The 14,538-nt window shown below is 37.2% G+C and overlaps 1 protein-coding gene across 1 annotated transcript in view; it reads left to right on the forward strand.

The window, feature by feature from the left end:
* The window catches only part of PGBD5 (piggyBac transposable element derived 5), an 89,503-nt gene that overhangs the window by 41,163 nt on the left and 33,802 nt on the right, over positions 1–14,538 (forward strand). Inside the window, 6 exon segments of the mRNA XM_032215891.1 lie at positions 5,569–5,583; positions 5,586–5,807; positions 5,810–5,938; positions 5,941–5,993; positions 13,480–13,550; positions 13,552–13,612. Coding sequence (XP_032071782.1) covers positions 5,569–5,583; positions 5,586–5,807; positions 5,810–5,938; positions 5,941–5,993; positions 13,480–13,550; positions 13,552–13,612 — 551 coding nt within the window.

Raw genomic sequence — 14,538 nt, forward strand, 5'->3', positions numbered from 1 at the left:
CTGGGAGATGAAACACATAAAGAGATGCTAGAGCAGGGGTGTCAAACTTGCGATGACACGTCATCACATGACATATCACAACTTTTTTCCCTTTGCTGAACGGGGGTGGGGGTGGCCAGCGTGTGGCGCATCCATCTCACAGGCCACGAATTTGACACCCCTGTGCTAGAGCATTGGAGGAAGATGAACAGCAAATATTGGTGAGAATCCATATTAAGAATCCCTGTTAAGATTTGGATGACAAAACTATGTTAATTCTTCACCCTTATTGCATTTGCTGTTACCCTCCTGTATGCTCTGCTCAAGGAGACCCAGCCTCTGCTGAGAAGGACAGATCATAGGATTGCTGCAGGATAAATATTCTCAATATTTGGCAGAAAAAGTCACTTGAGTTCACTCAGAGTTGGACTCTGATCTTGGTATTGGCCTGGAGAAAAGGTTGATTTGACTATTTATGGTTTAGGCTGTGTGTATGTGCAAATTGCAATAGCTGTCCTTTTATTTCTCCACAAATAATCAAGATCCAGTATCAGCTGTGCCTGTCCTTTCAGATAGGCAGAGACAAACCACTGGGGAAGACAAATGAGAAGGCACCACTGTTACTGGCCTGTTCATCAGTGCTGTGGCAAAACAGAGAAAATGAAAGATGCTACCACGTGCGAATTGGAATTTCAAACAAAATCCCCAATTCAAAGCTTCATCCAGACCTGATGCCTGGCTTGATAATAAACGTGAAAAGGATTTTAGAATTGGAGTTGATCACAAGCTGGCTATGAGTCAGCAATTTGACAGTGCTGCTAAGAAGACAAATACCATTTTGTGTTGCATCAATCAAAGCTTTGTTAAAGTTCCACTCTATCCTGTATTGGTTGGACTTCCAGAAGGAACGGTCCTCACTGCTTTCTCCTAAGTGATGCTCCATGTACATTGAACTAAAGCCCAAGTAGGCATCCTTCTGGATTTGAAGTCCCATTTCGAAGTGGGTACCTTCAAAAAATTGCTACCAGGGGATACTTGCCTATTCATAAAGTGGTTACAACGGTGATCTTGGCTAGCTATAAAACACCAATTTACTAAGAGTTAACTTGCTTCCTACTCTCTGCCCCCAATGCAGAAATATGGGATCTTTCTGGGATTCAAAGGCATTGCAGGCAATCAGTCGAAGCAGAGAAGCTGGGAATTTGCTTTGCAGTTTAATGCTAATTTAACTGCATTGTACCAAATGATGGATGATGATGATGATGATACTACAGTAATTTTTAAAAAAAAATCAGATGGGGCAAGTCAGATGGACATAAAAGGCAAAATTTTGGGAAGAAGGTGGGGCTTAGCAGTGAGAAGACGGAGTTTCAGGCCATTCCTGAAATTCCCCTATTCCGGAAGAATTGGACGGGTCGTTTACGATCCTAGCTGTCCCGGAGAGACAGTGAAGGTTTGGGGATATCCAGTGACCTCAGAGACGTTCGCAGGTCTCGGGGGGGCTCGGATTTCAACCCCTTTTGCCAACCCTTCCTGGATTAGCTGTATGCTAACCGAAACTGCAGGTAGCCCCTAAGAATGGTAGAAGTGTTTTCAACTGGTAAGCTGATTTTATTACTCAAAGAGAGACGGTCCGCATTAAAATCTAAGCTAATTGAAACCAAAGAACAGAAGAATCTAGCGGCTAATTGGTGTTTTTTTTAATGGATTTATGGCTGGTGGTTACCCTATTTCTTAAACACTTTAAGGAATTCTTCAACATTTCCCCCTGACTCTTTCTAAGTGGGTTGTAAAACTAACGATCTGACACTTTATTGCTTGGCTGTGTTGGTCTAAGATCAGATAAGATCGCACAGCTCCCAGCGTGTTTTTACTTGCAAATATCTTAGAGTCTCTAACTGCGACACAACATGGCGTCGAATTATATTCCCAAGGGCTCGCTTCATACACTTTTTTCTGCATTTCGAAAGCTGTTTGATTCTTATCAAAGATTTGAAAAAAAATTGGATTATTTGACATTAAAACTTGAAGGAAAAGGTGAGAACGCTGAATGTTTGAATGTTCCTGAAATACAAATGAAAAATGTGAGAAATGACGTCTGGCCTATCTCGGAGGAAGGAAGAAATGCTATGCTGGAAAGGGGGGGAGCTAAAGAATCTACACTTTATGAAACATCATTGGCAGATTTCATAATTCCACCTTCGAGAATTAAAGTCAATTTGAAAAGTTTAACAAGCCTGGGACAACATTATTATCTCATCAGAGACATTCTGAGCAAAAAGGTGCGAAGATATCCCTGTTTGGACTTGCTTATAAAACATTGGTAAATCTATTCAACGAATGGCAATAGGACTGAGAAGGTTTTGTTATTGGAGAGACATAGGCTGACAGATGGAAGAATACAACTTAAAATTAGCTAAATCTAATTACTCTTATTTGTAATAGATATAGCTGAATAATAACTGATATTGATAGTAATGTATATAATGTGGAGTTGATATGATAAATAATAATTGGATATGAGAAAGGAAGGTTGGAAATACTTTTGGACTATATATAAAGGTTATTAATTACAATAATTACCACTATTAAAAAATAAAATAAAATATATACAGTTAAATATTAATTAATATGGGGAAAATGTTATGATATATGATATAACTACATAAAGAAGGGAGAATGATAATAAACTATACTGCATGGAAGATGGACTTTTTGGTATTAAATATTATGGATGCACAGCTAAAATAGGATATGAGGATTTGATGTTAATAGAGGATTTTACAAACAAGTAAATGAAATGTCAGCAGGTGTTATGGATTAACTCTTTGGCATAGTTAAGGATGAAGGATGTTTAAATAACTGTAGTTAACTAAAAGTGGAGGTATAATGATGTTAATATGGTAAACATTTGAGTTAAGATATTTGAATTAATATGAACTAATGGAAGAGATGCACCAAAACATGTTGTAACCAGCTGATATACCTTTTTTTTATTATATATATAATATATACCTGTGTTCTTTTTTGTTTTTGTTTTGTTTTTGTTTTTGTTCTTTGTTTCCCCCCCCCCGCCTTGTCTTTTGTTCTTTTTTTCTTTTTTTTTTCTTTTCTTTTTCCCACTGATGTGGGCATGTATTGTTTAAGATTATTATTTTTATTAATATTTTTAAATAATAATTACAGTCAAATGAAAATGGATATATGATGATGGTGATATGTATGAATATTTGAGTTAAAATGCTTGAGTTAACATGAGTTATGTTTGTTGACTGGGGAGGAGATACACGAAAGTATATTTGTGACCGACTGACACATTTCTGTAGCATGTAAAGAAAGATGTTGTACTTGTTTTAAATTAAAAATTAAAAAAAAATTAATTAAAAAAAGGCAAAATTTTGAAAAAATATTTTTGCTCCACAGTATCAGGTTCCCTTCCATGAGCTTTGGGACAGGGAAGAGGAGGTCTTCCTTGGGCATTAGATTGGTTTTCTCCCCTTGATTTTGTGGCGTCCATGGTTGAATGGATCATTCATATTCACATTTTATTGCACAAGAGAAACATCTTTTGCAAATAAATTGAAAATGCTTGTATGCAGAAAACGTAGATGTGATGCAAATAAGAACTACCATCATAATCATTTGTCAGAAAAGAATGGCATTTTGTTGAGCTATTAAAAATACATTTAAACAAAAATGGGGGGAAATGATTTTATGCTTCCCACTACTAAATTGTGTTTTCATGTTTGAATAAATATTAGCTTTTTTTCAATATACAGAACTTCTGTAACTTGTGGCCCTCCAAATGTTTTTGAGCTACAGACTCAACAATAACATCGTTCATTGATTAGTGGTAGTGATAACAAATGTTAAAGTCTAGTTCAGCAACATCTGCAGGGCCAATGTCATGCCTGTAAGCCATCTTTTCTTTTTGGACTTCAGGCCTGCCACACTTTCTACTGTGGGAAAATGGGAAGGGGGATTATATAGAGTTGGGTAATATGTAGCCATAATAACATTCTTCTTAGAAAGCCAAGGTCATCTTTTGTCTCTGCACCTGGCCGGAACTGGATGAGTGGAATCTGTCTTCCATTTCTGCACAGACTAATATCTTCCTTATTATCTCCTGCTCTGAAGGGATGTTTTTACTCTTCCACTGCTGTGCATACATCATTCTTTCTGCGGTCAGGATGGACCTCAGAAAAATAATGTCGAAATGACCAAATACAAAGCCACTGGTATTAGGAAGAAAGATAATGAGTCCATAAGTCTTTGGAACTCAGACTTAATTATTGCTTTGCTTAAAGTGAAATGTGTAAAAATCACTGATGCCTAAATAGCCTGTTTAATAAACTGCCTTATGATCAGATTATAGTTGCCTAGAAAATGTAGAATTATTAAGAGAACTGAGTGAACATTTTCACTTTCATATAAGTTTGATTCCACTAAGCTGATCTCTTGACACTGCTTTTTTCATATCTTTCATCAGGCTTCTCTTACTTCAAGATTTACTAATCTGTGCAAAACTGATTAGAGATGCTTATCTACTTATCTCTTATGATCTTTCTCTCTATAAAGGAAGTCTATGAAAAGAGTTCAGTAAGATATCTTTATTAACATCTCATGTATATCTTTCCAATAATGCAAACTTACATTTTTTTAAAACAAGGCAGCCATACTGGGTAATAAAATTATGAAACTCAGCCCCTATTTTAGTGTGAACGTGTTGGAAACAATGAAGAGATGTGACATTAGATAATAATTTTCAAGTTATAAATTAACTTGAAATTTAAATAATTCATTGCTTGGAAATGAGACTTAAGGCACTTTTCTCATTTGGTATCTTCATTGGGCAAGCTGCATTTCAGCTAAATATAGAAGAAAAGTCAAAGAACAGGAAATTCTTTCACCTGAAACTCTTGAATTAAAAAAAGATCTATATTGTCCCCTTGATTCTTTCTTTCTTTGAATCAGTTCAAAAATATACCATTGGATAAGAGATTCGGATTACTTTTACAAAAAAAAATACATTAAGTACAAATACATTAGTAGTTTATAAAAATGATAGATTATTTTGTGAATATTATCTTACGCATGTCAATAAGCTATTTCCAATTTAATAAAGATATTCTTTTATACTTGTAATCATTCTTATTTAAACTCCATAGAAATATCTGTTAGATCCCAGCTAAATGCATTTTTAATGAAATCAATTCAATGTTTATCTAAAAGGAGACTTTCTCTTAAAAGAGTTAATAATTTGATCAAAGAAATGACTACATGTACACTTCTGACTAAATTAGTTTTGGATATCAGTAGCATTTCCTTCCTACAGTAGAAGTGCCAGTAATAATTAGGCAGATGTTTTGAATCTTGACAGTAGACACAAACTGCCTTGTCCTCTTAACAATGGGTACTAATATAACTCTGAGTACCAATAAGAAACAAACTATAGAAAACAGAGCTTCATTGGGTGAGATGTACTAAGTACCAGTAGCCTAATTGCACTGTTTCAGGGTTCTGCTTCATTGCAAATATTCTGAAATGTTTGGAAAAATGAGCTTCATTTCTACATTTTTTTCCTTTTAGGTCCAACTCGCAAAATGCACCCACTTCCAGTGCCATGGACTTCTTCCAACTCTTTGTTCCTGATAATGTGCTAAAGAACATGGTGATTCAAACCAACATGTATGCCAAGAATACCAGGAACGGTTTGGCAGCGATGAGGCCTTGGATGGATGTCACACTGATAGAAATCAAGGCCTTCCTTGCCTATATGATATCTACAAGCACTCACCATTGTGAGTCGGTCCTCGGCATCTGGAGTAGTGGTTCTATAGCAACAAGAGCATCGCATTAATCATGACTCAGGCAAGATTTGAGAAGATTCTTAAGTACTTCCATATTGTGGCCTTTCGTTCGAGTCAGACTACACATGGCCTCTATAAAATCCAGCCGTTCTGGACTCTCTGCAACATAGCTTTGACTCTGCTTTCAAGCCTTCCCAGACACAGGTGAGATTTGGTTTCTGGCTGTGGGAAATCTTACTCCTTTCTTGCACCAGAACTCTAAAACATACAATGAATCAGCAAGAAAATCTGTAAAGGAAGAGCATGGAATGCACAATTAAAACAGAGCACGTGGGAAAGCATTTGCATGTTTGGTTTCTGAAGGTCACATTAAAAAAAATTCAGGATAATCAAACCAGGCTTTAAGATGCTTTTATGGTTCTACTTCTCAGTAATGTCCAAATAGTGAAGGGTGGTTTGATGGTGGCCTTATGGAGATCCACCTTCCCTTGAGTCATGTTCAGCAGTGGAATGGTGCGGGGTGACGAGGAGATGTTTCCATTGTGGAGAGATGTCTCAGCAACACAGAAACACCCCCTGAGTCTTTCCAGGGATCACAGTGCAGGGTGAGTGACAGAGCTGAGGAATGAATTTGACAATGGAGCATCCCTTAGAGATATATCACTCACTGGCTCAGTTGACATGATGAAACTGCTTAGTTTTCCTTCTGCATTTATGAAATCCAGGTTGGGCATAAGATGATTTCACACTTCAGTTTTTAACATACCTCTTTAGCTCCCCGGCTCATAAATCTTAGCGGCAGATATTGAAGTGAGACAGAATATCTGAAAAGGTTAAATCATGGCAACCGAACCAAGTTTATTAAACTGAGACGTTTCATTATTCAGCCAAGTAATTTCTTCAGTCAAAATGAAAATTTGGGTAGGCAGAGAGTCAGATAGCCCTTCACTGGAGTCCTAAAGTCATTGGAAGAACCACCTCTTGCCATACAGATGGCAGGAGGTTTCTCCCCAAATGAAAAGCAACATGTAACTGTAGATGCAATCATGTTGGTTCTTTCTAGTGACTCTCTGCCAACCCAAATTTTCATTTTGACTGAAGAAGTAAAGACCTGCTGATTTCTACGTATTTCAAAAATGAAATTCAACATCTCCATGGCTTCCCTTATAGAGCAAACAAGGCTGTGGTGGGTTTCAAATTTTTTTAGAACCTCTTCTGTAGGTGTGGCCTGCTTTGTGGGAGTGACTTGCTGGCCATGTGACCGGGTAGGTGTGGCTTGCTGGCCATGTGACCAGGTGGGAATGGATTTCCAGCCATGTGACCGAGTGGGAGTGGATTGCAGCCATGTGACTGGGTGGACATGGCCAACTTGTAAAATGTGGTGAAACTCGCTTAACAACGCTCTTGCTTAGCAACCAAAATGTTGGCTCAGAAACTTTGGCATTTGAAGCACGCAAGTCTTAAAGCTGTCAAGTTACAAGACCCTTGCACCCCTAACGCTTTAGGGGAAAAAACCCTAGGGGTGTTCAAACTTGAGAGCTTTAAGACTCATGGACTCCCAGAATTTCTCCTCTCGCTCTTCATCTTGATCATGTGTAGATGGGCAGGGGGAGGGAGCTGGAACCGGTTCTAAACGGCACTGTAGTTTTGTGGAACCTCTTCTATGGAAGAGGTTAGAACTGGCAGGAACCTACCCTGAAACAAGGTCACGTGATATGTATCCTTCTTCAGCATCATGGTCTTGATTCCTATAGTTCTTATTATTTCCTTTCAATCAGGAAGATCCATATTTGAACATTGAAATAAATATTTCTTGAGTCATTCTTTATATCTGTACACACATGTACGCACTTCTGATCACTGGATTTTTCTATATATACTCTGTTGCCAGCTTTTGGGGCTTTGAAAAGCCCACAAGAAATGTGCTTGTGTGAGTACATTTGTACAAATGTCCTTTTATGATAGAAAAGAAATAAGAAAGCCACCTATCCTGCTATTAAGAAATATATAAATATGCCAAGAATCTTAGATAGAAGTATAAGGTGATATATTAAGAAAAAAAGTTATTAGGCCACTGTAATCTTCTCAACCTGTTTCTCCATTGTCCTGGATTAAGTATATTGTCTAATATACTTAAAATGCATTTGAGATATGAATCCTGCTTCGTGCTTCCATTTTCATGCTTCAAATGGAAATAATTCTGGAACATTGGAGGCCTTGCCAATGACCATCGTCATGCAAATCTACCCTGAGTTTATGCAGATACATAATTTAATTATTAATGTGCCTCTCCCTTAAGGTTTAAAATTCTTATGTTTATTTTTTGTAAGATAGTTGACTAATCCCTGTAATATAATTAAGATGAAGTCAGAATAAACAGGATAACTCTACACCAAAATAATTAGTTGGCAGGAGCTACAGATTTTAATTTGATGGCCATAAATCACAAGAATACCTAATTCAGCATTGGTCTTCTGACTAAATTATTTATTTTTATAACTAGCTGTTAAACTAATTTGAAGTTATGAAATCCCTAATATCTACCCTTTTTTTCTAGTGCAACCAACATATTAAATTGAAAATATGCTTTGAATTAGACTCTGCGACATTCCATCTCCCGATTTATGGACTTCAGTTCTCATCATCTCTAACCTGTACCGCCACTGACTCTGAGATGATGGAATTGACGCCCAACACACTAGAGTGCAACTGCTGTTATCAAATGATTGCTCTAAAAGTAGTAGTTAAGACTTAGTAGCTGTTTTGTTGGTGCAAGAAGAGTCATACTCTCTTGAACTCAGGAGTAGCGTAAGAAAAGATAGTTTTCATTTAAAAGTCATTTGTATCACTGAAGAGAATATAGGGGGAGAAATATGTTTGTCAATGGAGGCAACAAATTAGAAATCTAGTAGAGTCCTACTTCTACTTTAAATACTAACTCACACATAATTACTATGGTAGTTCATGGTTTACTCAATGTCAAAGAGATGACAGTTCAAACTTTGTCTGAAGTTTTGTTTTAATGGGAGCACGCAGAAGAATAGCCCCAAAACCAGTCAAAGATTCTAAGAGCGGAGTCAGGGCTGACAGCCAGTCCAGTCAGATTTTCACAAGCAGAAACCCCACAAATGTCAGGCAAAAGTCAGACATTAGAGGTTTCTTCCAACAAAGGAACAGGGTTCAGAACTGCCTCCTGAATCATGTAAATCATGATATTTACTCCCTTACTTTGCAAGAAACCTCAACAAACACCTCTGATCTGCTCTCCATTCTATCACTGGATATGGGAGCTGGGTGGTATTACACGATCCTCACCTGATTAATCCAGCTGTTTTCAGATAATGTTTAGTTTTGATCAGCCTCATGTGATTCTTGACTTTATCTCTCCTGAGGTTGATATTCCATTAGGTCAGCTGGAACAGCTTCTTAAGAATCAGATTCAAAGTCTAAGGCCTGGTGCATGACACACAGCACTTTTCCCAATTAACAAAATTTATTAGAGAAAAGCTATATTAAATAATATTTTGCTAATTTAATGACCTTGAACAGCCTCATTCATGACTCTACATCATTTCCAATATGATGTAATCAATACCCCTGATAATTCTATAAAGTTTTCTTTAAAATGCAGGATTGAGAGGTCCTCCCGCACTCCCAATATAAAGTGTACAAGTTCCATCAGGAGCAAAGTAGTATCAAATAATTGCTTCAAATAGATGATGATAGCCCCAATAGAGATTATGGTAGGCAGCAACTCTACCTTTGGTGCACTTTGCCTGGATATTTGCATAAACATAACATACATAAATTTACCAGATTTGGGCTGCAAAAATCTGGATGATCGCTAGACATTGTAACCAGAGGAGGGTTACTCCCGGTTCAACCCAGTTTGGTCGAACCGGTAGTGATAATTTGGTCTGGGTCACAGAACTGGCAGCAGCCCAGGCCAGCTACACCCCAAACCAGTTCCCTGGTCTCTTCTGCTGTTGCTGGCATGTTTCTCCACATGCTCAGAACAATTTTAGTCAACTGAGCATATGCGAGCAATGCGTGGTACGTGTGTGAAGCGAACCAGTACCAACTGGTACAGGAACCCACCCCTGATTGTAACCCTTCACTGCCAACATTACTTTGCTATGACCCTTTACTGCAAATGTCTTGATTTCTCCAACTCAAATCTGAAAGTCTCAATAATTTCTGCTTTGATTCAGAGACTGATAAAATTAATCAATATAATAAGTCATAACCTAGTTCATTGTAGTAAGATACTGTGCAACAAACATGCTGAATTAACACTGGTATCAGTTCAGCCTTTGGATTCTTCTAGATCAGGAATGGGGAACCCTTTATGGATCAGAAATATGGCCCCTTTATGACCTGTGGACTTCAACTCCCAGAATTCCTGAGCCAGCATGGTTCCTGTTCAGTTCCACACCTGTGTTCTAGATGACAGCAACTAAGTGCTGAGACTTCAAATAACACATGTCAATGCATTGAATATGAAACACTCAAGAGACAATCTCTAATTCTGCCTTTGGGTAATCTGAATGAGTATCCTTTTAGTTCATTTTATTTTCCTCTGAGTATTCTTTGGTCTATGGACACCATTTGAATAAGAGCTGTACAATGTTAAACAACTTTTAGAACATCTAATACTTTCTACAAATCTGTAATTGACCGTACTTGGAAAACAGCTACAGCTTTTCAACTGGTGTTGCCTTTTGGCTAGCCTCTCTTTCAGACTAATGGAAGGATGCAGACAAGCAGAATTCTAAATTCGCCTTTGTGCTGTGGTTTAATACTGATTTTGAATGAATTATTCAGAACCTTTTTGGTTTGGCACCTTGTTCTGTTGACACTGTTTTGGTTATTGAATTTATTTCCTGATGTACCAAGTGTGACTATTATTTTACAGTGGTGTATAAACACTGAAGAGGGCCAAAATAAACAGGATGGCGTTTAGTGCGTTTCCTAATGACAGAAGGCAGCTGCTGGAATAAATATTGCGTTACATGTAGCATGCTGGAATGCAGAATTAAACATTTGATATTTAATAATTTCATTTATATGATAGCCTGCAGCTTTTTTGCAAGGGGTAGGGGAGGCTTTTATTGTGTGAGAGGGAGTGCCAAGTTTCCAATTCACAATATGGAAAAAGTAGTACAGAGAATGGATATATTATTCAGTGCTGAGGCATAATCTCTTTCTACCTATGGACCCTACCTTGATAGATGAGGAAGTAGTTTTCACATGCCGTACTGGTTTCTCACCTGCCTATTGTTAACTACTGTAATTTTCAGACTATAAGACGCACCAGTGTGTAAGATGCATCAAGATTTTGAAGAGGTAAGTAAGAAAAAAAAAAGTTTTCTCCAGCCCACAGGGGCACTCTGCAGGCTTCAGCAGGACTGCAGGAAGGCAAAAATGCCCCCGTTTGTGAAAAACGGGCAGAAAACAGGCCATTTTTTGCAAAATCTGAGGTATTTTTGCCTTCCCCTAGCCCCAGCAGCACTCTGCAGGCTTCAGCAGGGCTTGGGGAAGGCAAAAACATCTCCATTTTTGTGGAAAATGGTCTGTTTTTTTTGCAAAAACGGGGGCATTTTTGCAAACCCCCCTGCAAAAATGGGATGTGGGAGGTAGGTCTTTGGAGGCCAAAAATGGCTGTATTTGGCTGTATTTGTAAAATGGCTGTATTTGGTATATAAGCTGCACCAACATTTCCACACTTTTTAGGGGGAGAAGTGTGTCTTATACTCTGAAAAATATGGTAAATATGTCTGGTTTTTAGGGGGCAAAAAGGAACTTTCTAGTAATCTCTATCTCTCGCTTTCTCTCTTTTTAGTCAAGATAGTTTAGAAATGAAGCTTTCCTATCCAATATCTTTCTTTTAAAACCCAACTTTTACTTAAAAGCCTAATAAATGTCTGCCAGCATTCATAGATAGCTGGTTTAAGGCATACAATTGTCTATATCCAGGGAAACTATATTATGAGCTTTTATTTATTATTTTTAAGTGAGAACTACTGCTACTTAATTATCCAGTATTATTTTAGTATTCTGCATTTTCTTCTACTTCGGAGCATATAGTCTAATAATGACTGGTGTCGGGTTGAAAGTGTACAAAATTATTTTAAATGTAAATTTTGGTTTATTCATTATTTTTATTGTTTTATGGCTGTTTTATTTATTGGTGTTATTGTGCTTATGATGGGCAGCCATATAAATCTTTAAATAAATACATAAATCTAGCCTGACTAAATAGCTGCCATGGTCTCTTTTAACTTATTGGATACCTGGGTTGTTAGTTAAAATATTCTTAAACAAATAAATAGTTTTATGATGATCTTTAGCTTTTTTTGACGGGGGGATTGTCATCTACAGGCTCAGTCACGCTTTATTTAAAACAAAGACTACCATCACTTTTTAGGTGTTCATGGCCAACATCAGCCCTAATACAGAAACACTCATCTGAAAAGAAAATTGCCTAGATACAAATTACTCCAAAACTTTATAAAAGTCAGCTATTGACAATAGAAAAATTTGAAAGCTCACTGTGCCCTTTTCCACTTGAAAATCAGATTGTAATTCATGATACGCACTTCCATGAGAGCCTTCATTCTTATCTCAAAATACTCTTCAAAGATGAAAAAATAGGACAATTTGTATATGTTTGGATTTGTATAATGGGATTAAAAAGATGTGCTAAAATACTGACATAGATTACATTATACCTAATTACCTAATGTAAATAGAACCACAATAACATTACTTCAGAAAAGAACTCTTCTTAATTTATAATATCTGCTTCCTCCATCACCAATTCTTTTTACCATTCCATATGCATAAAAAAGTTAAGAGGGAATCAAAGTTAGGAAGGAACCAAAAAGACCAACACTCAGATAAGCAAGGATTAACATCAGGCAAACAAGCAGAAAACAATATCCTAATTGAGGAACTACAAAGGGGGGGAACCACACACCCATCAACACTGGCATATACATACACATACATACATACATACATACATACATACATACATACATACATTCTCTTCTGTCAAAATGGTCCATTGTTTGACTGGATAACCATTGTTTCCTTTTTCAAATGCTCATTTGATAGTTTTGATTCTATTGGTATCATCAGGAGAAGTAGTACACAATGGCAATAACCAATAGGCACTTGGGCAAAGTTTAACATTATGATGGGAATTACAATTACTAAGATGAGGAATCGAGTTCATTATAAGCATTCTACAATTTGTCAGTGCCAAAGTATACACTGCAGTGAATCTTATGATGACATGGCCAGATTCCACAACTGTTCTGTTGTTCTGATCTACATAATTAGAATATGTATTCATCAGTCGGAGATACACTTCAACAAGACTTCTGATTGAGATAATTTATAATTCCTGGTACATGTTTTTCCTAGACATTGTTCTCTAGCTTCTTTGTTTCATGGAATATTTAGTATGAGAATTGAGGCCCATTGTTACAGGACATATTTGATGGGTGAAAAATAGGGGAGGATTTTTTGAAATAAATATTAATATATATGGGCTACTTTCTAACCCATTAAGTTGGGTGGACCACTTGTATGAGAGATTGATTCAATGTTGGCATACTTAAGAGGATTTCTAAAAATGGTTTCCTGACCTAAGACCAATAACATTAGCATATTATGACTTTAGGTACTCCATGAGCCTCTGATTGATGAAGATCCAGTTTTCATTGCCACCTGCACAGAGCGAGAATTACGCAAAGAAAAAAACGGAAATCAGTCTCTGGGTACGGCAGTGCTCATCAACCGGTTTTATATGCCAGGTAAGTGCCAGAACAATGGATTGCTAAGTTCCAAGCCACCATTTTCCAAGCCACCATTTAAATTTAAAGAAGCTGTGCGATCTGATGTCACTTTCAGGAGACTTCTATCCTACATAGAAAAAGAATATAGATCCAAGTTTATAGACATGTGATTCATACCCAGTTGAAGTTTCCCCCCAAATATTGACTAGGAAGTTTTTTAGTGAAATTTCCCTAGCAACAGATGACTATATACAGCATGTATTGAAGCAAGAATAGTTCTAAGACAGGGCTGTCAAACTGACGTGCTGGCCACACCTATATCTGGTTTAGCAAAGGGGGGGAAAGTCCTGATATGTCACATGACACCACCGTGACAACCTGAGTTTGACACCCCCTGTTCTAAGAGATTTCATTGTCATGGCGATGCATAAACCACTGCTGCAACCTTCCTTTCAAATGTATGTTTTAGGGGCTAATCTCCGAGTACAAAATGATGGATGCTATTAAATTCCATTCAGCTGTGTTAGTTCATGCTATGGCTTTGTCGATTTGATGGAGTGTAGCAATTTACTTCCATTGAGATCTGGCAATTTTTCTTTTAGTATCCAATCCTTCTATTGGGTTTTCTCCCAAGTGAACATTACGTTATCCATAGGAAGTTGTAACTTCCCATTCTTTTTTATTCAATTAACTGGGTCAGGAGGGCATGGAAATATTCTCTTAATTTCATTAAGAGGTTCTTGTGCATTGAAAGAGCAGGATATAATTTTTTAAAAATATAACTAAATGTAAATAAATTTCTCCTAAACTCAAGAGGTAGGCCAACAACTCCTGCTATTTCTCCAGGAAGCCCCTCCTACTATCAATTTTGTCCATTGCTACATATATTATATTTGGACTCAGTTATCAGTAATGATGAGTGCACTGTTGGCAGACCTGAAAGA

The sequence above is a fragment of the Thamnophis elegans genome, chromosome 4 (genome assembly GCF_009769535.1).
Source record: "Thamnophis elegans isolate rThaEle1 chromosome 4, rThaEle1.pri, whole genome shotgun sequence".
NCBI classification, from domain to species: Eukaryota; Metazoa; Chordata; class Lepidosauria; order Squamata; family Colubridae; genus Thamnophis; species Thamnophis elegans.